At 35.2% G+C, this 22,861-nt stretch overlaps 3 protein-coding genes across 6 annotated transcripts; 1 reads left to right on the forward strand and 2 right to left on the reverse strand.

Moving 5' to 3' along the window:
* The first annotated feature begins 455 nt into the window (after positions 1-455).
* Positions 456-2,459, forward strand: LOC120076486 (uncharacterized). The gene is made up of 2 exons (XM_039030331.2): positions 456-720; positions 2,225-2,459. Exons 1-2 carry the CDS (start codon positions 550-552, stop codon positions 2,336-2,338), a joined length of 285 nt encoding a protein of 94 aa, XP_038886259.1. The 5' UTR covers positions 456-549; the 3' UTR covers positions 2,339-2,459.
* Positions 2,460-3,485: 1,026 nt separating this feature from the next.
* LOC120076452 (uncharacterized) lies at positions 3,486-10,110 on the reverse strand. 3 transcript variants are annotated; one of them, XM_039030284.2, is made up of 15 exons: positions 9,935-10,110; positions 9,734-9,855; positions 9,017-9,070; positions 8,794-8,913; positions 8,587-8,706; positions 8,325-8,466; positions 7,472-7,642; positions 7,193-7,348; positions 6,473-6,579; positions 6,274-6,364; positions 6,056-6,197; positions 5,540-5,696; positions 5,136-5,252; positions 4,162-4,288; positions 3,486-3,841 (listed from the first exon to the last, which is right to left on the reverse strand). In XM_039030284.2, exons 1-15 carry the CDS (start codon positions 9,974-9,976, stop codon positions 3,581-3,583), a joined length of 1,929 nt encoding a protein of 642 aa, XP_038886212.1. In that variant the 5' UTR covers positions 9,977-10,110; the 3' UTR covers positions 3,486-3,580. The 3 variants fall into 3 exon arrangements, 2 of the variants coding, with proteins under 2 accessions (XP_038886212.1, XP_038886213.1); XR_005481550.2 differs by having other exon boundaries at positions 3,702-3,841; positions 4,162-4,305; XM_039030285.2 differs by lacking the exons at positions 9,017-9,070; positions 9,734-9,855; positions 9,935-10,110 and having other exon boundaries at positions 8,587-8,714.
* Positions 10,111-11,743: 1,633 nt separating this feature from the next.
* CUTA (Nitrogen regulatory PII-like, alpha/beta) lies at positions 11,744-22,368 on the reverse strand. 2 transcript variants are annotated; one of them, XM_039030288.2, is made up of 7 exons: positions 22,100-22,368; positions 21,833-21,948; positions 13,528-13,590; positions 12,804-12,835; positions 12,601-12,695; positions 12,147-12,265; positions 11,744-11,975 (listed from the first exon to the last, which is right to left on the reverse strand). In XM_039030288.2, the coding sequence occupies exons 1-6, from the start codon at positions 22,267-22,269 to the stop codon at positions 12,184-12,186; spliced, it is 558 nt and encodes a 185-aa protein (XP_038886216.1). In that variant the 5' UTR covers positions 22,270-22,368; the 3' UTR covers positions 11,744-11,975; positions 12,147-12,183. The 2 variants fall into 2 exon arrangements, with proteins under 2 accessions (XP_038886216.1, XP_038886215.1); XM_039030287.2 differs by lacking the exon at positions 11,744-11,975 and having other exon boundaries at positions 12,021-12,265.
* Between the last annotated feature and the right edge of the window lie 493 nt (positions 22,369-22,861).

A 22,861-nucleotide genomic window follows, 5' to 3' on the forward strand; every position in this document is an offset into this window, starting at 1 on the left:
ATCCTTTGATTTACAAATATATTGAACATACTCATGGATATTTTCATCATGATTAAAACTTTAAACTAATAAACATATAATTTAAACTCTGAACTTTCATAAGTGTATCAATTTACACATTTTTTTCTAAATTTCGTTCAACCAATGTCATGTAAAAACTATAATTTGAATCAATTAATTTCCAAACATATATAGACTTATTCAAATCTCGATTTATAGAATGAATAATTAGTGTATATGCAAGAACGATTTTCAATAAATCTAATTAAATGGTCTAAATTGATTAATTTATAAAAGTTTACGACTATGATAAGTTTCGCACTACGTTTAAATGATTATAATGGTTAGTTTATGATTTAAATTAATATAACAAATAAAAAATTAGTTGATATTTTTATAGTTTGATTAGAAAAACGTGGGCAGGTTGGGAAGTTAGCACGTAGACAAAAACAACAAACGCGTTGGCTTAAGCGCGCCGAATCCCTTCTCATAAAATCCACAACTCCGAAACGCTAATTTTCATATGTGGAAGACATAGTACGATAAGCCATGGACGAGATTAGAGCTTCTTCAACGCCGCCGCAAGACGACGGCGCAGGGACGTTTTCCGGTCGGAAACAAGAAGCGTCGGTGATGGATGGCGTTAAGAAAGGGTGGAGGTTCTTTTGTGCATCTTCTCAAGAGACGCTGCGATATGTCAAAGCCTTTTTCGTTGGTTGGGTTAGTTCTTTTATATTCTTTTGGTTATTTGAACTCTCTGTAGTCTGTACTTGGTTAGTGCCAGTAATTTTAAATATATAATTTTTTTTTATTTAAAGAAGTCTCTGTAATTTTATTAATTCTTAGTTGATTTTTATGGTGAAATAATTATAATAATTTTCATATACAGAAATATAATATATAAATCTGTTTTCAAAATAATAAATAGCAGAAAAAGTAATAAAGACTAAAATTGAATGACTAAAATTCAAAAAAAAAACAAAATCTAATTAAAATGATATTTAAACCTATATAGCTCTATCTCCGTTCACTTATATAAGTCCTCTTCCGAATGATTTTTAATGTAGTGTTTTAATTTTTTTAATTAATTATTTATTTTCACTTAAAAGAATCTCGAAATAATTACAAAAATGAGCCTGAGTGAGAGAAAAGAGAAAGTGAGGAGGAATAAGAGAAGTGATAACGAGAGAGAGAAAAAATGTTTTGGAAAAAGAATCCATACCTTAAAAGGCCTCTTTTGATAAAAAGAATTTAAATTCTGTTTTATGTTTTTGATTGACACACCACACCCTTTCGATTCTGTTTTTGAAAAGTTGTTTTTGATTCTAGGATCTACACGATATAAATTTTAAAAATAATATTTTTATGTTTTAATTGAATCCAAAATTTATAACTTTATCCTAAGACAAAATAATAATTATAAAAAAAAAAATTAAGGTAAAACATTTTCATAAATAAATTAATAATAGTTTATTGTTAATCTAAATTCAATAAGTTTTTTTGTTAAAAAATTATTTAAGTTAGGATCAAAGATAGAAAGGTTTTGCTCTGAGAGAGCCTTTTCAACTTCTTTCTTTTCTCCTTGTATTCAATCAATGCAATAGTAGCTACAATCCTATTTTCTTGTATACACTCGTTGTCCCACGATATGGTTACATAATAATACAAAACAATAAAGAATATATCACTTGGTTTGGTTTGATTGGTGGACAGAAAACAAATTAAAAATAGTGACTCATTTCTATTTTCTTCGTGTCTTTTTCATTTTTATTTTCTTAAATAATAATTTGAATATGCTACCAAACACATATATAAAAACATAAAATACAACCATGTTCTTATTGAATCCTTCGTCTCCAAATTTCTAGATTCTCTGTCAAATAGATCGAGAGTGAAATCCTAATCTAGTGTGTACTTTGTAGTGATTCGGTTGGTTAATTTTACCCCAATAGGACATAAGACATAAGTAAAAGATAAAAAAAAAAAAAAAAAAAAATTAAGTTGATGACCCACCTATAAAAGTATGAAAATCTTTTATAATTTATCACGTCAGGGATGATGATACCTATCGTAGTCTAATGCAATTGCATACCTTTGTGAATGATGGGTTATGAATCATATCTGGAAAAAAATAATAATAATGGTTTCTAACTTGCAATTAAGACGTCAATCCAAATAGAGGAAGGAGGTTATAACTTGTAAGAGAGGATGTTTGATTGGGCAGGGAAAGAAGATGACAGCAAAGAGCGAGAAGGAAGCGGCTGAAGCAGACTTAAAGACTGCCAAAATGCAGGTTCAAGCTACCGAGGCCGCAGAGAACACCAAGAGAGGAATATAATTAACAAATCAAAACTAATAATGACAAAAGATCTGAATCCTTTGTGTTTCAGCTTGTAACCATTAGCATATAAATATTTTGGAATGAATAATAATATCCTCTTTTTGGTTTTTGCCTTTCACAACACACGAGACCAAGAAAGATATCCCCAGAGGTTCGTTATTTCTCCTCTGTTTTTCTAAACTATAGTTCAAGCAGTAATCTTTAGAAGTTCGGATTGTGATGAATACAAGTTGAGGTACTAATCAACCCCGTTTGGGTAAATCATAAAAATCATAGTTGTAATTATATCTTTAAACTTTTAATTTTAAAATTTAGTCCTTAAACTTAAATGAGTGTCAAAATTAGGTCAAATTAAAACATTCAAACTTACATAATTGGATAAAGGGTAATATTTATATAAATTTGAGGATTCAATTTTTATAATTTGTGGGTCCAATTGTAAGTTTAAGAGTCTAATTTTATCATTTATAAAAAGTTTAGGAATCCAATTTTTACAAATAAAAGTTCAAGGTATAATTATAATTATAACTACAATCATACTTCAAAAATGGTTTTTACATTTTGTCCTTTGAAATTTTATCTAATTTTTAAAATTGAAAATAAGTTTTGAATACTATTCTTTTAGGAGTATTTGTCTAGAAGTTGAGAAGAGCGGAGTTGTGAAATTCACTCTTTATTTGATCCAAAAGATTGTGAACTCCTCTATTAAAAAACATCAATTTTATATTTTAAAAATTGCATACATCTTAGACTCCAATAAGATACAACTATCTCAACTTTGTAGCTCATGGAGTTTACAACTCAACTCTTTATCCCGAACATTTTCATAGGGGCATTTGTTTCTCAACGTTCACTCAATGTTTACGTCTCTCATGAATTATAATAATTCATGCTTAATTATAATAAAACTATTTGAAAACTCTTTATTATTATCTCTTCTCATTTATAATCTATATTAAAATAATTTGGATCTCAAATACAGATGGTTATAATCTACTGACAATTATAATAACAAATTTAACGTTTCAATAGATAAAAATATGACATTAAATTTATTCTAATTTTTTTTTAAGTAAGATTTAGCATTTAAACTTAGCATATTAATTTTCACTCGTGGGATATTTTATAAATTTTAAAAAACAAGTAGACGAAGAAATTAATTATCGAATATAAAGAAAGTGAAACATAAAAGTGGGTAGGGATTAAGGATATGGAAAGATGTGTGCGTTAGTGGGAATATCATTCCAAAGGATGAGCGGAGGATGGAGGAGGTGGAGGAGCTTCCAGACGAATATAATCATACATAATGGCTTGAAAAGGGCCTGTGCTTCTAGGTTGCGTGAAGAAGATGGTGTTGTCGCCGGTAACCAGCCGGTTGCCCGGAATATCCACGTTGTATACCCAGTGCAGGCCGTGAATGCCGTGTCTCGCGATCGAATTGTCCCTTCCGATCAGTCCACTCGAGAACACTGGCTTTGCCTTGGCCTCATTAACTCCAACCTTCAAAAACTCAAAACTTTCCTCTCATTCTCACTGTTCAATTAATTATTCATCGGTAAATATTGCAGTTCCATAGCAAATTTAAGTTTGATTCTGGGCTTGTAATTATATTTGCATACATCATCAAAAGATAGAAGTTAATGGATGAAGAAAAATTTTGTCTTCTACGGCGATCATGATATAACAGTAGATTTTTTAATCTATATCTTACCATTATTAAGAGAATGCAACATTCTTTAATCTAAATCCAAGGGTAGTCTATATGGCATAGCAACTTGAATAATTTTTTGTGGAAAAGAAAGTGTTAAAATTTGGTATACCTGCAATTCTGCGAGAGAAGCGGAGGCCAATGCGATCCGAAGCTTGTAAGTTGCTTTGTTGTCGACATTGTCTAGCTCGAACTTTACTTGCCATGTTGTTCCCTTATATGTTCCGTTTTCTGTCTTCCTGTAGGTGAACAGAAGCTGTCAACCAAATGGGATACTGTTCATAACTCTCAAAACCAAGTTGTCTAGGAAAAAAAATTACAACCAGCAAATTTTCAATTCATCTAACCCTTTTGATTAACCATTTAGTTTTTTATTTTTGTTTTTTTTTTAAATGAATCTATCTCATCCACATTTTTTACCATGATTTGTATACTTCTTAAGTATAATAATTAAATTATTGACTAAATTCCAAAAACAAAGGTAATTTTTTTAGAATTATTTTTTTTAGTTCTCAAGATTTGGTTTGATTTTTTAATTTATCGGTGAAAAGTAGATAATAAATGAAAAAATTTGAAGATAGAAATAACGTACATAGATTTGATTTTCATAAACAAAAACTAAAAATAAAATGATTTCCAAGCGAAATCTTAATTTTTTGTTCTTTTGTTTTTAGTTTTTTAAAAAATAAGCTTATAAACATCTCTTCACCTCTAAATTTTTTGCTTTGTTATCTACTTCATGCCCATATTTTCAAAACCAAATTGAATTTTGAAAGCTAAAAAAAATAGTTGTAAAATTTGTTTTTCTTTTGTGGAATTTGACTAATAATTCAACTCTTGCTACTTAAGAAAGATACAAACCATGATAAGAAAATGAGACAAAACGGGCTTCTTTTAAAAATCCAAAACAAAAAGACGAAATGGTATCTAGATGAGCTTTCCTAACATCATTTTTTGGATTAAAAAAAGGACAGCTTTTCTCAGTTTAATTATGGAATCAATAGACTTGCAAATCTTTTTTAGTTATCGAACCAAACAAATTTGACATTACTTCTGGATGATCAGAAATCTCAACGAAGCACATACCTGGTGACTTGAGCGAAGAACCAATCCTTAGTGTAGTCACTAATGCCAACGGTGTAAACCAAGTCTGCGTCGGGATACAATTCACTGTATCTTTCCCAGAGACCGTACTGTCGAAACCTGCCAAATCAATTATGACTTAATTAAAGAGATGTTCAAAATCACTTTTTACCACGTTAAAAAACACTTCTATACATTTTTTTTAATCATTCAAGACTTTTGGTATGAAAAACACTTTTAAAAGTGTAAAATCAAACATCAAATTGATTTTAAACTTCATAAAAGCTATTTAAACTATTTCGAAATCACTTGGATATGTTCTAAAAATTCATCAAAACTATTTGATTTGATTAAAGGGATTAATGAAAAACTGCGATGAGATCAAAATATAAAGTAGGTTCATTTACTTATCAGGATGGTTAAGATAGAGCTTATTGACGTAGTTGGGATTTGGATTTGGAACATAGAACTCTGCTGCTGAGCGATCAGGGATTCCTATTTCCCAGATTGTAGCTCCTTGTCTCGGAGGCTCGTATGTTATGTCATCCATGTCTATCTCAATGCCTATATATATTATTGTATATTAACAAAATTAGCTTAGAATTGCAAGTCCAAATTCAGAAAATTTTTACATTGTTTTCTATTAAAATGAGTGATAATAATGAAAATAAATCAAGGATAAAATTTGTAAGATTTATATACGATTTGAGGTCCAATTTCATAAAAGTTAGGGTCTAAATTGATACAACCTACACAAGTGGGTGGTGTGAATAATTTTTTTCCCAAACTTTAAAAAAAAAAAAACATTGAATTGACCTATTAGCATTCCCAAACTAGTAATTCTAATTGATTGTACGTATCTCACTATGTATGACACATATATATAAATCTAATGTCTAAACCACGGGTAAGAAAATTAGAACCTTCTGTAATGCCGATGAGAGCATCGTAACGATAATCTCCAATAAAACCGGGGACCCATGCAAACAGATTGTAGTCGTCGGGCCTTACGCCGTCGATGGAAAATTTTCCACTTTCATCTGCTCTACTCCAAAATTGGTAACCCTAATATTTAAACTGATATCAACCAAAATAATTCTACAAAATTTACTTTTTAAACAAGAAAATTAAATTATTTTACCTTGCTCTCTCGTTGCCATGATCCAACGTCTCCTGGTGGAGCCAGGCCAACAAACGCACCGTTTGCTGGTATCAAGTCTCCACTAACGTAGCTAAATTCAAGTCACGATATTTGAATTAATTAATTCATTTCGGATTAAGTATTGAAATTCACAAAAGTTCCAACATAAATATTTCAATGTTTAGAGGCAATCGTGTACCTATCTCTGACTAATAGTCTACCACTGATACTGCCCCGTTGATTTAACTTTGGAAAATCATCCGAAGCAGGAAAGCTGTAAGGCCAACTTTGGACTTCGATCGTCGCCTTTTCATGGGGAAAAAAATTAGTCTTTGATTGAAAGAGTAACTCAAGTTTTGAGCTAAAATCTATTGATTTGATCTTACTTCATGAACTTTGAGTAGTAATCCGTATCTTATAGGTAGTTAAGGCTAAATCACAATTTTTTTTTAGACAAGTATCTTAATTTTTAAGTATGTATCTATTTGATCCGAAATTTTATAGTATGTCTAATTTGTTCCTAAACTTTTAATTTTGTTTCAATTTAGATACTAAACTATATAAATATTTAATAGGTTTCATGTATTCAATTTCGTAACTAACAAATTCTTGAATTTTAAAATTAAATTTTATGTCTAATGGAGCCTAAATATTTATTTTATTTTCCAAAAATTTAGGATTTATTGAAAATAAAATTAAAAGTTCAAACTACTTGTGTACATTTTTAATTTGAGGGACCTACAATGGATTGAAAGATCAAATAGATACAAACTAAAAATTCTACTAGATGAGCCTATTAAAACAATGAGTGGTGTAGATGTTAAATTAACAAAAGTAAAGTAGGGTAGACAAAACCACCCGTCTTAGGATTTGGAATTATATTTTATCTTTGAATGGAAATGAAGAAAATAAAGGAAACCTGAGCTTTGGCATCTTCCCAGAGTTGAAGTGCGTCGGTGGAATCATAAGTGGAGTTGAGATAGATGAATACAGGGCCAAAAACTTTCTTCCACTCCTCATCGGCTCCAATTTTCGGCACCAAATCCTCTCCTGTGTAATGGGCGCTTATAAAAACCTGATTGGATTATATGTTGTATTGAGTTAAGTCAAGGTCAATATATACTCTGCCTCTATTCTAATGCTATCAAACACTAAAGCCGATATCGAACGATGCCTGAATGAACGAAGGATCACTTACAGCTAGAGTGGTTGGGCCGACGTGTGAAGTAAGGTTCTGTTTAACGGGTCCACCGGATCGAAACTCATTGCTGGGGGTGATTAGCCAGAATCCGACTGCCGGATCGGTGGATATCCATCCATGGACGCCACTATCTTTGTTGTCACATGAGTACTGATACTTGTCATCCACCTTTACAGTCCACAACCATGAAATTAGAAGAATCAGAACTCAATTACGTTAAAATGATTCAGGTTTCCTCCTTCAAAGATGATTAAATTTAAACCCAATTTTTAATTTTTAATTTTTGAAAATTAAGCCACTAAAAACTAATGAGCTAAATTTTGAAGAAAAAAATATTAGGTTTTTGTTTTAAAAAGTTCTTTACATTTGGCTAGGAATTGAAGATGCAATCCATGGTGAGTAAATAGATTTAGTTTTCAGAAATTAAAAGATAGACAAACCATATGGTTACAAATGAGACTCAGCCATTTCATGTTTTATTTTTATTTTTCGGTAGGTGATAATAGTGTTTTGTATGTTTTTATTTTCAAAGAAAAAAGGAAAAAAAAAAACTAATGATTATCCAAATGGAGCCTTATGCATAATTAACACAGTAAGGTATTAAAACGGGGAGTCTTGTGTTCGTAGTAATATAATTTTGTTTTCTATCTAATTAATGTTAATAATCCTTGTTGAGTTTTGTGCTCATTTTTAAGTTAAGGGAAGAGAAGTATATAGTATATAATTAACTTGGGTTTTGCTTTGAGCAGTGATTTAATTGGTCTCCTGTTACTTTTTTTTTTTTTTTTTTTTCTTTTCTTTTCTTTTAAACGAAATTAGAGACTTAAATAGACGAGATTCAATAATGGACCTCTCCCAGGAGCTCTGGTTCAATGGGGTCGACGAGCAGGACAGCCTCCGGGTATGCCAGGGCTCGACCTCTCGGCGGAGAGCGATCATCTGGAAGCGGCATGTATCTCTGTCTGTTGTCTGCCATGGCCATATAGTGGAACCTACAAAAGAATATTTATGTCCAGATGATCATGTTCAGAATAACACTAAAAGTCCACAAGAATGAAGAATGCTTTAAAATAAACATTCCAAAAAGGAATATTATATTAAGAATTTGGTACTTGTCCTTTCTGAGTTTGAAGGCGAGTCTGGTTTCACCAAGGTTGAAACCAGGCCATTCTTTCAAGTGTTGGTAAATAGCGTAGGAGTAAAACCCAGACGAACCCCGGAGCATTATAAACCTACATGGCTACAAATCCATTCATCAGAAAGAAGTTTGCAATTTGAACTTTCTTTCTCCAAAGCAGACTGCATGAAGTCAATCTCACCTTTTATCAATCTCTAAAGGCACAAGCTTTCCCTCGAGAGACAGATCCCATGATCTGGTAAAGGAGAGCTCCACTTGGTCTTCATTTTCCACTATGACCTCAAAACCCGTAGACTTTATCCTACAAAACAAATTTACTAGTGTTAACCTAGGAAAGAACTTAGAGGCCAGAACATCGGTAAGAAAACCAACTTGGCGAGAGAAAAAAAACAGAGAATACATACACATCAAACAATCCAGTTGTGGACGCTGATGAGTTCCACACGAGGTCCCAGTACCTGCATGCATAGTGATATTACTACAAAGGCCACGTATATATAATATATAATTTAGACTAAATTACAAAAAGTAATTCCAAATTTTGTCATTTGTTTAAAAAAAAAAATACAGTCCTAATATTTCAAAAGTTGGAATATTACCTTTGACCTTTTTATATTAGAATATTGGACAAAAATTGGAACATGAAACAGTATGACATTGATCTAATATAGAAATTATGACCTGAACACCACACCACACACATTTCAAATTCTAATTTTCATTTAAAATTCTTACAAATTTTTACTCCAAGATAGTTTGTGAGATATAAATGAAAGGTCAAAGATGATATTATAACTTTTAAAAGAAGGAGAATACTTTTAAAACAAATAAAACATCTTGTAGTACTGTTTATATATATATAATTTAGCCTCTAATTCATGCATGGATACAATTAATGAAATCAGAAAACATGTGCCTTATAGAATAATACTTTTCTACACACCCGTTAGTAGGAACTCTTAATGACTTTCTAATGTGACTTATTCTTATTCTTCTAATTTTATTGTATTGATCCAATTAATGTTTTTTAATCACGAAGAATGAGCCAAATTAGAAAGTCAGTCAAAACATCAACTGAATAGTGTATATAGGCAGGCAAGTATTTCCTTCACAATATATACCCTCTGTTAGATTCATCGTTGAGAACTTCGAGCACGTTGTCGACTCCATTATATCGAATTCCAGTCACTATGCCATCTGGGTTTGATAACGTGACTTGGACTATGCCATTATCCATCGTCACCTGCACATTTCTCCGTTTTTACTTTAGAGAGGAGGACAGAGGGAGAGAGAGAGATACAGAGAGGGAAGGAAGGACATACCTGACGTTCTGTAATAAAGAGTTGCACACCCAGAGGCGGCATGTCAACGGCCTTCGACTAACTGTTTGATAGATATGCCAATTCTTTCTCACAGAAGTAATGTCTTATTTCTGGCAGGTTGAGTATAGTTATATAAGTGAGATTAATGTGTTGAGTTTGGGTACAAAGAGATTGCTTTCATCTGAATGTGCAAATTAGGCTGGGTTTTCTTTAGCTTTAAATAAACCAAAAGATCCGAAACCATTAACTTTTGTTTAATCTTTATGGTCTGTTTTGTCTATATCTTTACTTGGTCGCTAAATAGGCGTGCAGTGCAAGATTCGCTATGTAGAGGGAGCTAGTTGTAAGTCAAAAACGAACTCCTATTTCATCCAAGTTTTTCTTTTTACTTTCCGTTCTTGATGTTGTTGGTTATGTTCAGTTTAGTTTAAAGTTACCGTGACATTGAGCTGTCAGGAAATGATATAATTTAAAATATTAAACGAATTTGATAATCCTTTTATTTCCTTTCTACAAGCCTTTGCCCCTCGAATGTTACTTTCAAGAATCCAAGTTTAGAATGCCAATAAATTTCTATATTTGAATTAGGAGTAACAAAAAATAAACAAATCAATCCAAACCAATCTAATGGTTTGGTTTGGTTCTTTAGTATAAAAACGGATATTTTGGTATGTATTTGAAAAAAACCAAAAAATATTGGTTCGGATTGTTTTTTATTAGAAAAACCAATCAAAACCAAACTGATCCAATGGTATATATATACCCTTAAAAATAAACTATTTTTTAATAGTTCAATTATTATGGTATATGTAACTTTGTTGTTTAGGAAAAAAAAAAATCATTTATTATGAAGCTTGTCGCAAAAAATGGAAAATTTTCAATTTATAAAAAAAAAATAGACCTAATCTTAATTTTAAATTAGCAAAAATGACCCTTTCAAAACAAAGTGATAATAAAAATAAGAATTGGAAGAAAAAAATCTAGACCTAAATTGATAATAAGCCAATCCAAATAAAACTAATCCAATGATTTTGTTCTTTGTTGGACATTGGCTTAGATCTCTTCTTTGTAAAATCGATTGGTTTGATTCGATCCTTGGTTGACCTCAAAACTGACCAAACTAAATTGACTATCACCTCTAATTTGAATCATCTAACAGTTATGGATGAACTACTAAAGTAATCATATATCCTGATATTGGCACTTAATTAACCAAAAATGATGAGAATTAGTTAACTGGTGGTCAGAGTAACTAAATTATCAATCAAAATTAGGTATTTCCCTTCGTGGCAGATCTTTGATATCCCCACAGGAAAGAGAAATCAAATGGATTTTGACAGATTAAGAAAAGGGAAGAACACAGAAACCGTGATCGGAAGTAAACACTATTCTCTCTCGTTTGAAAATGGAGAGTTCTATAGGTTTGACGTAAAGGGGTTTGGTAGGATGCCATGAATAACAGATTTTGGAAAAGGGCCCGTCCCAACTCCCGACTCCCAAAAGGACATGGTAACATATCTACAAGGCCCCAAAACTACCAACCATCTACAAAATTTTCTTCTTTTTCCTTTCTAATATTTTCCAGTGTTTTAACTAGGTCAGCCTTTTTTCTAAAAAAAATCAAATTTCATTAAAATTAGTCTCTACTTCTCAGATTGAACATGAACTTGTCTGCGTATATGTGTGTGGGCGCCCACGCACATACACATATATTATATAGAAATAAAATGGCACAAAGATAGCCTAACTTGTAAACTTTGGGTAGATTCTGGTATGATGTTGTGGTAGTCTTTTGAAAAGACAAAAACAGAAACCAACAGATATACAATTCCATACATTTTCGTCTCAAATGTTCACATAAAATTCTTCACCAAGTGGAGCTATTTGCAAGACGATATAGAAAGGCATTTGACCAACAACCGTTTCGTGGAAATCATTATCAAATGTGAAGCAATGAGAAGTTTCGAGGTTGAGATTTCTGACCTCGAACTAAGTCAAACTCCCGTAGTTTTTCCCCACGTATTTTGCCAATGCATATTTGCTGTAAGTTTAAGTAATGAGTCATTGACAAACCCAATGCAGGAGATTGAAGGACAAAAGATATTAATCTGGAAACCAAATTTCAACTCTTATTTACAAGACAACATCAAGTTTATTGAGACATTGCACGTGAGGTGGGAAGGGGGTTCATATATCAAATTAAGTAGAATACTTGATATACTCGAATAAACTTGTTAACGCAGGGAAAGTCAGTCCTTAGTGCTGCTCTTGATCCACTCTAGGTACTCGAGGCTGCCACCATTGATAGGCAAAGCAATAACTTCAGGCACTCTGCGGCAAAAATGGAGGTAAGGATAAAATTTGGCTTTTAAAACATCTTCCTGATTCCCCATTGAACAAACAGATAGCCAAGTCTCATTTGTTAATAGGTTTCTCACTCTTTAAAGATAACAACAAATTTGGTCTAATTTCGATGATAAAAAATAAAGTTCTAGAAACTATCTTAATACTTGGTTTCAAATTTTAGCTAAGATTGGAAAAAGATTCCTGGAAGTACACGAATAAATGAGAAAAAAAGGAAAAAAAGGCGAAAACCAACAAAAATGAAACAAAACAAAACAGAAGACAAAAAGAAGAGACAAAAACAAAGAAAATGTTAGGCTTACTCGTAAGGGTGATTTGCCTTTACATGATCTGTCAATGCTCCCAGAAGTGATTGCCTGGTTTTAATAATCAAAAGTTCCTCAGGGTCTGTCTGGATCTGTGTCAACCAGAAACAGAAAACCTATAGTTCTTTTTGTTCGTAAAGACAAACAAAAAATCACCTACTTGATAACTGTATATCAATTTATGAAAATGAGAACCATACCTCTCCCTTCCACTGGTAAACAGATTCTATACCTGCATTTATAAGGTATTCATTAGAAGTCTGATAATTCGTTCACATTAGCAGTTGCAATAAAATGAAAAGTAATTCAAATTGGCATGGTTTGTCTTGGTTCAATTTGTCTCTTGGTTTCTTATGGAACTCTCTCAGTTTGCTGAAGATTTTTTTTCCTCCCTTTTTAGCCTGTGTTTTTCACTAGTTGTGGTGTCACCTATTTTTGTCTTCTATTTGGAGATCTTGTATTTTAGATCAGTAGTTTCTTTTCATTATATCAATGAAATTTTCGTTTCCATTTCAAAGGAAAGAAAAAAAAAAAGAATTCAATGGTTGGAAATTGAAAATAAACAGGGCTGTGGAACATCTTGAAGCATCACTTCTGTTTGTAAAATCATAAGATTTAAAGAGAACGGATCAAAAGACAAGAAATTTTGTTTCCCAACATGACCAAGTAAACTATTTCTAACGAGTTTCTTTCACTAAAAACAGCAATGAAATGTTACAAGGAAAATCCAGTAAGCTTCAATTTAAATTTTTAAATAGCTAGAAGCAAAGCACTTTATTGAAATGCATTGAAAACTTAACGAGAATATCAGGTATTCTGCAAGCATAGATTATAAATATTGTTGACATAATATCTTTTCCAAGCCGTGAGAAATGCATTCTGTCACTTTAAGATGACGACCAGAGGTTGAGAAGGTGCACATACCGGGTACTATGTTAACACAAGCAGCAAGCTTTTCTTTGACAATGCTTTCAGCTAGTTTCTTGCCTGCAGAAATGATGTGAATGAGTGAGAGAAGAAACAAAACATCCACTAAAGAGAAGTAAATCCCATAGTACAAAATCCAACGCTCAGTCTTATGAAACACACTATACTTTAGTTTGGGCAACATCAACCCAATGCTTGCTAGACACTTACAGTGCATTGTTAGATATATCATTTACTTTTTGAAAAATAAATAGATGTACGTGAACACAACAGAAAAAACAAGGTAAGTTAATGCAATTGAAATATAAATCATTGGATTGGACTAGTTCTGTTAGCACAGACCTGGGGGGGTATTTCATGTTTTCAATATTTATGAATGTGAATTTGGTAGCCGGTGTGGCAACAAACTTTAAAAATTGTACCAAAGGTGTTTGATAATATATTTATAAAACATAAAAATAGTTGTAGTCAGTTACCAACAAAATATTATATCAAATCTCAAATTTTACTATGAACATGTTTTATGTCAAAAATTTTGTACAAATATTATTTTACAGTAAGATATAACTTATAGTATATTATGTAATATATAATTTTATTTTAACAGAAATTATGTGAGTTTATACATAAAATACTATATTTATCTAACCCCTCATCTTTTTCAGTATAAATCTGCATGTTAAAACTTCAAGTTTAAATTTGAATTACACTAGCATAAAAATGTTGATTTTAGAATTTACCAATCCAGAAACAATTTGTTAAAAAAAGAACATGACAAACAAATCTTAGTTGAATCCATTTAACTTGAAGAATTTGAAAAGATAAAACATAATCCATATTGAATACCAAATAGGCCTTTACTATCTCGGAACATTAATCATCCAAGTGAGTGTGCTAAGCATTGTTTAACCCAGCAGAAGCCAAAACATGCTACACTTTTTTTTTTTTGATAGGAACACATGCTACATATTCAACAATAGTAAATGTTGAAATTATATTTTAGCCCTAAGGGCGTTTTTGCCTTTTATCAGTCTAGGGTTTCTTATTGTTTGATTATTTATATCTGTCCCTGTAATGTGTACTGTGTATCTGAATTAAAAATAAAAAACTCTTATCGTGATTTTTTCTTCCTGGTCTAGGGTTTTCCATGTAACTCTAGCGTTTTCTTTATTTCCCTAACTTTTTCAAGATGGTATCAGAGCATGGTGATGAGAATGTCGCTAAAATAAAAGAGATTCAATCATCAACTCTAGCAGGGGTGGAACTCCAAGAGAAAATTCTAACAGTGCTGAAATTAAGGCTACCATCGACCAATATCTACGGTCATTACTTGGACCGATTCAGATCCAAACAGCCCTAATCGATCCAGCCGTCACTGCCATCGGAGGACCTCCGCCGCTGCCGTCGACGACTTCAACCACACTACCTCGAGACCCGACCATCTGCCGCTAGTCTAGCCCAGACACGAGCGCCTGCCATCGACGTCTCCTTCGTTCCAGCCACCGATCTTTACCGATCGCAACCCAGACCCTACCGGCGGAGCATTTCCAAGTCAGTCGTCCTCCTATCCTCCGGTTTTTTCCCTTCCGGCATTACCCAGTTCCTCATACCCTCCGAACACGCTCGATCTACCAATCTATCAGAACCCATCCTATCTTCCGAGCCCTCCAAACATGCCCGATATGTCGGTCTACCAGAACCCACCAAATCACTTGAACCAGCCGGTACAGCCCAACCCTTTACAGCAAATACTTGTCTCCCACTATTTGCCCTCTGGTCAGCCGGCTCCTCCAGTTGGTCTTCCCACACCGGCAGAAACGATATCTTTAGGGGTCTATGGGCAGAAACAACATACAACGATTCATAGTGGGACTGTTAGTGTTCAACAACAACTGGCAAATCTTCAGCAGCAAATTTCTGCACTTGGGGCAGCCGTTAGATCTTTGGCCAATCCATCAACAAATTTTCTACCAGATACATACCCAAGGGTTCTGTTATGTTCAGAAACTCCAGTAACTGCTTACCCTACTTTACCTTTCACAAACATTATGTCTGGGTCTGTAGGCAATTCTGCAGGAATTGCTATTGGCAAAAAACATAATGGACAGAACTACTTTTCTTGGTCACAATCTGTGAGAATGGTTTTCGAGGGGCGGCACAAGTTTAGGTACCTAACAGGGGAAATACCCAAACCAAATCCTGGGGATCCTCAGGAACGTATATGGAAGAGAGAGGATTCCCTCCTCCGCTCAATTTTAATAAACAGTATGGAGCCTCAGATCGGGAAGCCTCTTCTTTACTCAGCTTCGGCTCGGGATATCTGGGAAGCTGTCCAGAAACATTGTTCAAAGAGGCAGAATGTTTCACGTCTTTATACATTGAGAAAACAGGTGCATGAGTGCAAGCAGGGGACACTCGATGTAACATCCTATTTCAATAAATTATCACTATTGTGGCAAGTGATGGATCTATGTCGGGAAATAGTTTGGAATTGCCCAGTTGATGGGGTTCAGTATTCGAAGATTGAGGAGGCTGACCATGTTTATGATTTTCTGGTTGGCTTAAACTCGAAGTTTGATGGTGTTCGGAGCCGAATTTTGGGACAAAGACCAATGTCGTCCCTGATGAAAGTTTGCTCAGAGGTCAGATTGGAAGAAGATCGAACCAGCGCTATGAATGGTACAACGCCTAGTACCTTAGACTCTGTTGCGTTTGGAGTCAAGTCATCGAGTTCAGAGAATGACAAACATAATGGAAAGACCCCTCCAATTTGTGAACATTGCAAGAAACCATGGCATACGAAAGATCAATGCTGGAAATTACATGACCGACCTCCAAATGGCAAGCGGCGTCCTCCGAACGATAAATCTAAGTCCGGTTGAGTCTTCGCTAGTAAAGCAGTTGATGGTGCCCCTCCAGGGACGAGCCAGGTGGATCCAGGTATAGTCAGAATCGGCAATATTGCACAGTCAGGTACTCCCCATTCCTTTAGTTTCTTTGCTGAGGGAGATGAATCCTGGATCCTTGATTCCGGAGCAATGGACCATCTAATTGGATCATCTGACCAATTTCTCTCCTATTATCCAAGTGTTGGAAATGAGAGACAGATGGGTCATTTGACCCCGTTGCAGGAAAGGGTCACTTATCTCCAATTCAAGGACTGATTTTACATAATGTCTTACATGTGCCAAAAATATCGTATAATTTGCTATCAATCAGTAAGTTAACCAGAGAATTGAACTGCAAAGTTGTGTTCTCACCAGATAATATTTCGTTTCAGGACCTGAGCTCGGGGAAGATGGTTGGCACTGGCCGGCACAATAGGGGGCTCTATTTTCTTTCCGAAGATACTTCTTTTAGGAGTTTATCTAGCACTTGTTTACTGTCTTCTCTTACTATTTCTGAAACTGATTTCTTATTATGGCATTTTCGTCTTGTACATCCAAACTTTCATTATATGAAATATCTATTTCCCCATTTATTTTGAAATGTGAATGTGTCATCTTTGTCGTGTGATGTTTGTATCTGTGCTAAACAACCTAGGGCGTCTTTTACCTTACAACCCTACAAACCTTCCCGACCCTTCCACCTGATACATAATGGCGTTTAGGGCCCTTCGAATGTCACAACGGTATCAGGTAAATGGTGGTTTGTTACCTTCATAAATGATCACACCCGTCTTATATGGGTGTTTCTTCTTACAAACAAGCCTGAAGTGACGACAGTCTTTCAACAGTTTTGACCCACTGTCGAAACCCAGTTCAATACCAAAATCGTCATTCTTCGAAGTGACAATCGGCGTGAATTTGTTAATCAGACCCTTCGTGAGTTCTTAAACTCTAAAGGAATCGTCCACCAAAATTCCTGTGTCTATACACCTCAGCAGAATGGGGTGGCCGAACGGAAAAATCGCCACCTCATTGAAGTAGCCCAATCCCTCATGATATCTGCATCCTTACCCTCGTATCTATGGGGGGATGCTGTTCATACTGCAGCTCATCTCATAAATCAGATGCCCTCCCGTGTGCTCAAATTCCAAACTCCCTTAGAGCATTTTAAAGAATCCATCTCATCCACTCGCCTTTTCCCTGATGTTCCTCTTAGGGTTTTTGGGTGCACCGTTTTCGTCCATAATCATGGTCCTCACCAAAGTAAATTTGCTCCTAGGGCCCAAAAATGTGTCTTTGTTGGGTATCTGCTCCATCAACGGGGCTACAAGTGCTTGAGTCTTCCTCTCGAAAGTATTTTGTCACCATGAATGTCACATTTCTAGAGGACAAGCCCTTCTTTCCCGTTAGTCCTCTTCAGGGGGAGATTTCGAGTGAAGAGGCTAACACTTCCACCTACTCTGTTCCCTTAGACTTGTTTCCCGAACCTATCCCTGAAACAAATGAGCCTATCCTCCCTACAAAACAAGTGCCTTGGATAACCACTATAGGAAGCATCTCCGAAAGGAAATAGTTCCCGAAATTGTTTCCCCTGTTGCTCCGCCGAAAGGTGTTCAAGAGTCAGAACCAGAACGGGCTCAGGTTCAAGGTATCCCTAGTCATAATGACAATGAGTATGTTGAAGGTTATATAGGGGACTCGTGCGAAGTCAGGGATGATGGCAGTAATGAAGCGCCAAGAGGTGCTCAGGGGACTGAAAATGAACAACAGTTGGGTACAGATAAACAGGTTGACAAGATCAGTGAGATTGAGGTGATGCTACCTTGGATTTGTCGATAGCTCTACAAAAAGGTACCAGGTCGTGCACCAAACACTCTATGACAAGCTTTTTGTCTTACAGTAACTTGTCTACGAGATTTAGAGCTTTCACCACCAGCCTGGATACTGTGATAATTCCAGCAATGTGCACAAGGTTCTGGAAATTCCTGAATGGCGAGTTGTAATTATGGAGGAAATGCGGGCCCTTGAGACTAACAAAACGCCGAGAGATCACAAAACCGTAGGGTGTAAATGGGTTTTTACTGTTAAATACAAGTCAGATGGAACTCTTGACAGATATAAGGCCAGATTGGTTGCAAAAGGATTCACTCAGACGTATGGAGTGGATTACTCAGAAACCTTCTCACCTGTGGTAAAACTTAACACTATTCGTGTTCTCCTCTTCGTGGCTGTTAATCAAGACTGGCCTCTCCATCAGTTGGATGTGAAAAATGCTTTTCTGAATGGTGAGCTGGAAGAAGAAGTTTATATGAACCCACCTCTAGGTTTTGAAGCACAGTTCGGCAATCAGGTTTGCAAATTAAAAAATCCTTGTATGGCCTGAAGCAGTCCCCTAGAGCCTGGTTCGATCGATTCACCACCTTTGTTAAATATTAGGGGTTTGTTCAAGGGCATTCAGATCACACCTTGGTCACTAAGAAGTTCAACACCAGGAAAAATAGCGATCTTGATCTTCTATGTTGACGATATTATACTGTCAGGAGATGATTCAGCAGAGATTGACAGGTTGAAACGACGAATGGCAGATGAGTTTGAGATAAAAGATCTCGGTACCTTGAGATATTTCCTAGGAATGGAGGTAGAAAGATCAACGGAAGGGATCTCAGTGTCTCAGAGAAAATACACACTCGATTTGTTGAGAGAGACTGGAATGACAGGGTGTAAACCTACAGATACACCTGTAGAAGCCAACCTCAATTTGATAGAGTCAGTAGATGATGCTCCTGTGAACAAAGAGAGATATCAACGGCTTGTGGGGAAACTGATATATCTTTCACATACCAAACCTGATATATCATATGCAGTTAGCTTGGTCAGTCAGTTCATGCAGGCTCCGTATGAAAGACACATGGAGGCAGTCACACGAATCCTGAGGTATTTGAAGTCTTCTCCTGGAAAGGGCTTGGTTTTCAAAAAGCACGATAAAAGATGTATCAAGGCCTACACAGATTCTGACTGGGCCAGTTCTGTTACAGATAGGAAATCCACCTCAGGATACTGTACTTTTGTATGGGGAAACTTAGTTACCTGGAGAAATAAGAAGCAAGGTGTTGTGGCTAGAAGCAGTGCGAAGCCGAATACAGGGCTATGAGCTTGGGTATATGTGAAGAGATTTGGTTGAAGAAGGTTCTGGTAGATCTACATCAAGAAAGTCATGACCCGATGAGACTTTACTGCGATAACAAGGCTGCCATTAATATTGCAAACAATCCGGTTCAACATGACAGAACCAAACACGTTGAGATTGACCAACATTTCATCAAAGAAAAACTGGATAATGGTAGCATTTGCATTCCTTATGTTCCGTCCAGCCAACAAGTTGCAGATGTTCTCACCAAAGGGTTACCTAGACAGACGTTTGACACCTGTATTAGCAAGTTGGGTCTCATTGACATCTACGCCCCAACTTGAAGGGGAGTGTTGAAATTATATTTTAGCCCTAAGGGCGTTTTTGTCTTTTATCAGTCTAGGGTTTTTTATTGTTTGGTTATTTATACCTGTCCCTGTAATGCGTATTGTGTATCTGAATTAAAAATAAAAAACTCTTATCGTGGTTTTTTCTCCCTAGTCTAGGGATTTCCACGTAACTCTGGTGTTTTCTTTTCTTCCCTAACTTTTTCAAGAGTAAATATAATATAATAACATTAGAGCATTTCTTGAGTTATAATATAATCCATCGTTTCCTTATCGAGTTTGGTAATTATTAGTCCAGTGCGCCAAGTATATGTATCTAACTCATAATCAAGCGTCGTCGTTGTTAGCTTCTGATTGTCTCCTTTTGGGTGAGTTTTTTGTTTTTGGTTGGAAGGATTCTTCGTAACTTGGCTCACCACTAATTTTTGGTTCCAATTTGTTGTTACCCACAAATTTTGGGTGCTACATTGGAGACTTTGGGCGTGGTGGACTGCTGCCTAGTGTGAGTTGAGACCAATTTGGTTTACAGCCAGATTGGGCTTCGTGTTTGAAACTCAAGTGAAGTTCCTGTTAAGTTGACACTTTTTGTAGGTGGGTTGGAGATGGCTAGGTTCGTGCTTTGCAAGTGGGGCTACAATTATGGTTGTTACTAAACTTGGTTTGTTTCTAGGGAAATTTAAGAGGTTTACTCAAGATAAGGAGGGTTTTGGTTTGCTATTTACCTGGACTTAATATCAACATAAGTTACCTACTGCCAATGCACCCTCGAACCTAAGTGTGTGTTAAGCATTAGTCTCTATGTTGGTTTGGATTTTTATAACATGTTTGTTGGTCGGTTGGAATTGTGGAAACTCATGTTTTTTCCATGGAAATCTTGATAGTATTTTTTTTATGCATGTTTGACTGATGGATGGATTTAGAGACGGTTTTGAAATCTCTTAAGCATGATTTATGACTATAATTGTATGCTTATGCCTAAGTTGAATTATAGTGGCCATTAGCCTTCTTACCGGGCTATGCACATCGCAAGTAATGAGCCTTCAGGTTCATACCTTATGCCTATGTACGGTGCCCCTTGGGATCACCACTTATGTTTATGACTGTGTCCCTCCGAGGTCACTACCTATGAAAGCATCCTCCAAGTTCGCCCCTTATGCTTATGCCTATGCCTATGCCTACGATGCATAATGTACACCTAGTCTCAATAGGAAGTCTAATAGTTCACTTAGTGGACTAGTAGTGGGTCGCTTACTGGGAATTTTTATATACTCATCCATTTCCCTTCATGTTTTACAGGTAAAGGTAAAGACAAATCGGTAAAAGACAGGAGAGATCTGTAATTCGACCATTGGGACATGTTATCGATTCCACATTCATGTTGTCGTTTGATAGGAGTTTGTTTTAAGAGTCTAGCATAATAAAACTTTTAGTTATTTCATTTGTTCATTTATTCTAAAATAAAGTCAGGAATACCCCGAACAGTGTTTTCAAGATTTTAGTGTTTGAACTTTACTTAGAGAAATAGAAGTTTTATTTATTTTATTAAATTTTCTTTGAAAGTTTATTCTCAAGCCTATGCATGCATATAGCATCCTAGAAGTATCATAGAAATTTGAGTCGATACAATTAAAACCATATCATCAATTCCCAAGTTCCCATACTATTTGAACAATATACCACTATGTTATAATCAACCAAAGTGTATATACCGCTGCTAGAAGAGCCTGATTTGTAGGTCACTAGATTGACTAACAAGAAACCGAGTTTTGCCGTACACAAGGTACTGGAAACCTCAATATATATACGTATATATAGCAACTAAAAATCTCAACTCTAATTCGATTATAGTTGGTTCAAATGTACAAAATATCAGTGAATCATCAATGAACTCAAAACCACAAAGAACGCGAGACTTCTAGAGCAGAGAGATAAAAGAGAACCTGCTTCCCTGTTAGGAACGGTGACATAAACAACGATGCTAGGCACCGCGGCACTACTCCCTTCCATTTTTATCAAATGCACGTTCCTAGCTGGTCCTTGACTAGCAAACTTCGATCTGACAAACGTTGTTCATAAGCAAACCAACATGAACACGAATCAAACAAATAACCTAAACAAATTAAACAGTAACTAAAGCAAATTCACAGAAAGAAACAGTCGTGGAAGCAATGAATCAAGAAAGTAAGCAAGGATGCGAAAAGAAGTACCTCAAGAGAGGGACGAAAGGCAGAGACAGAGCCGAACCCGTCTTGGAGACGAAGAGATTGGAGATTCCGAAGCTCAGTACGCAAAACGCACCAACCAGAGGTAAACGACGTCGTAACACAAATGACGATATCAGTGGACTCGTGGCTCTGCTGCAGAAAGTGAGAGCCATTTTCTGATTTTATAAAGCTATTTTCGTGTCGCGGCTTCTGGACGCCCCGTCTTGAGCTTACTTGATGCCTTCACTTTCGAATTCGAACAAAGAAAAGCCTTCAGTTCTACTTCTGGAAGCTACTTTACTTCTTGCCTTCCGCCATTGGGCCTTTTTCATCTTCATGGGCCCAAATCTTAAAGCCCATAAAGTAGCTGTAAAGCCATTTTCTTATTTTCATTGGGCTTTCGGCCCGGCTCATAAACCCATTTGCATCGTGGAATAATGGTGGAAACTAAAGACTTCAGAAATTATACCAGGGGAAATAGAATTAGATCAAATCATATTATCCAATAATATGAAATAAAGTTTACTAGTTTGGTAGTGACGTATATAAGATGACGGTTGGGTCGTATTTGTTTAGTTGAAAACTATATAAATAGTCAAAATGAATTAATTTGCTTCATCAATAATTTGACGTGATTATTAATAATATGTAGTAATATTTATTATATTTTATTGAAAGATTATTGAGAGCATGCTATTGAATATACAACAACGACTGAAAATCATTGAAAAGCTTTTAATTTATTATTGTTATTAATTATTAGGT

This window comes from Benincasa hispida, chromosome 4 (genome assembly GCF_027475165.1).
Source record: "Benincasa hispida cultivar pf3 chromosome 4, pf3_genome.v1.1, whole genome shotgun sequence".
NCBI lineage: Eukaryota > Viridiplantae > Streptophyta > Magnoliopsida > Cucurbitales > Cucurbitaceae > Benincasa > Benincasa hispida.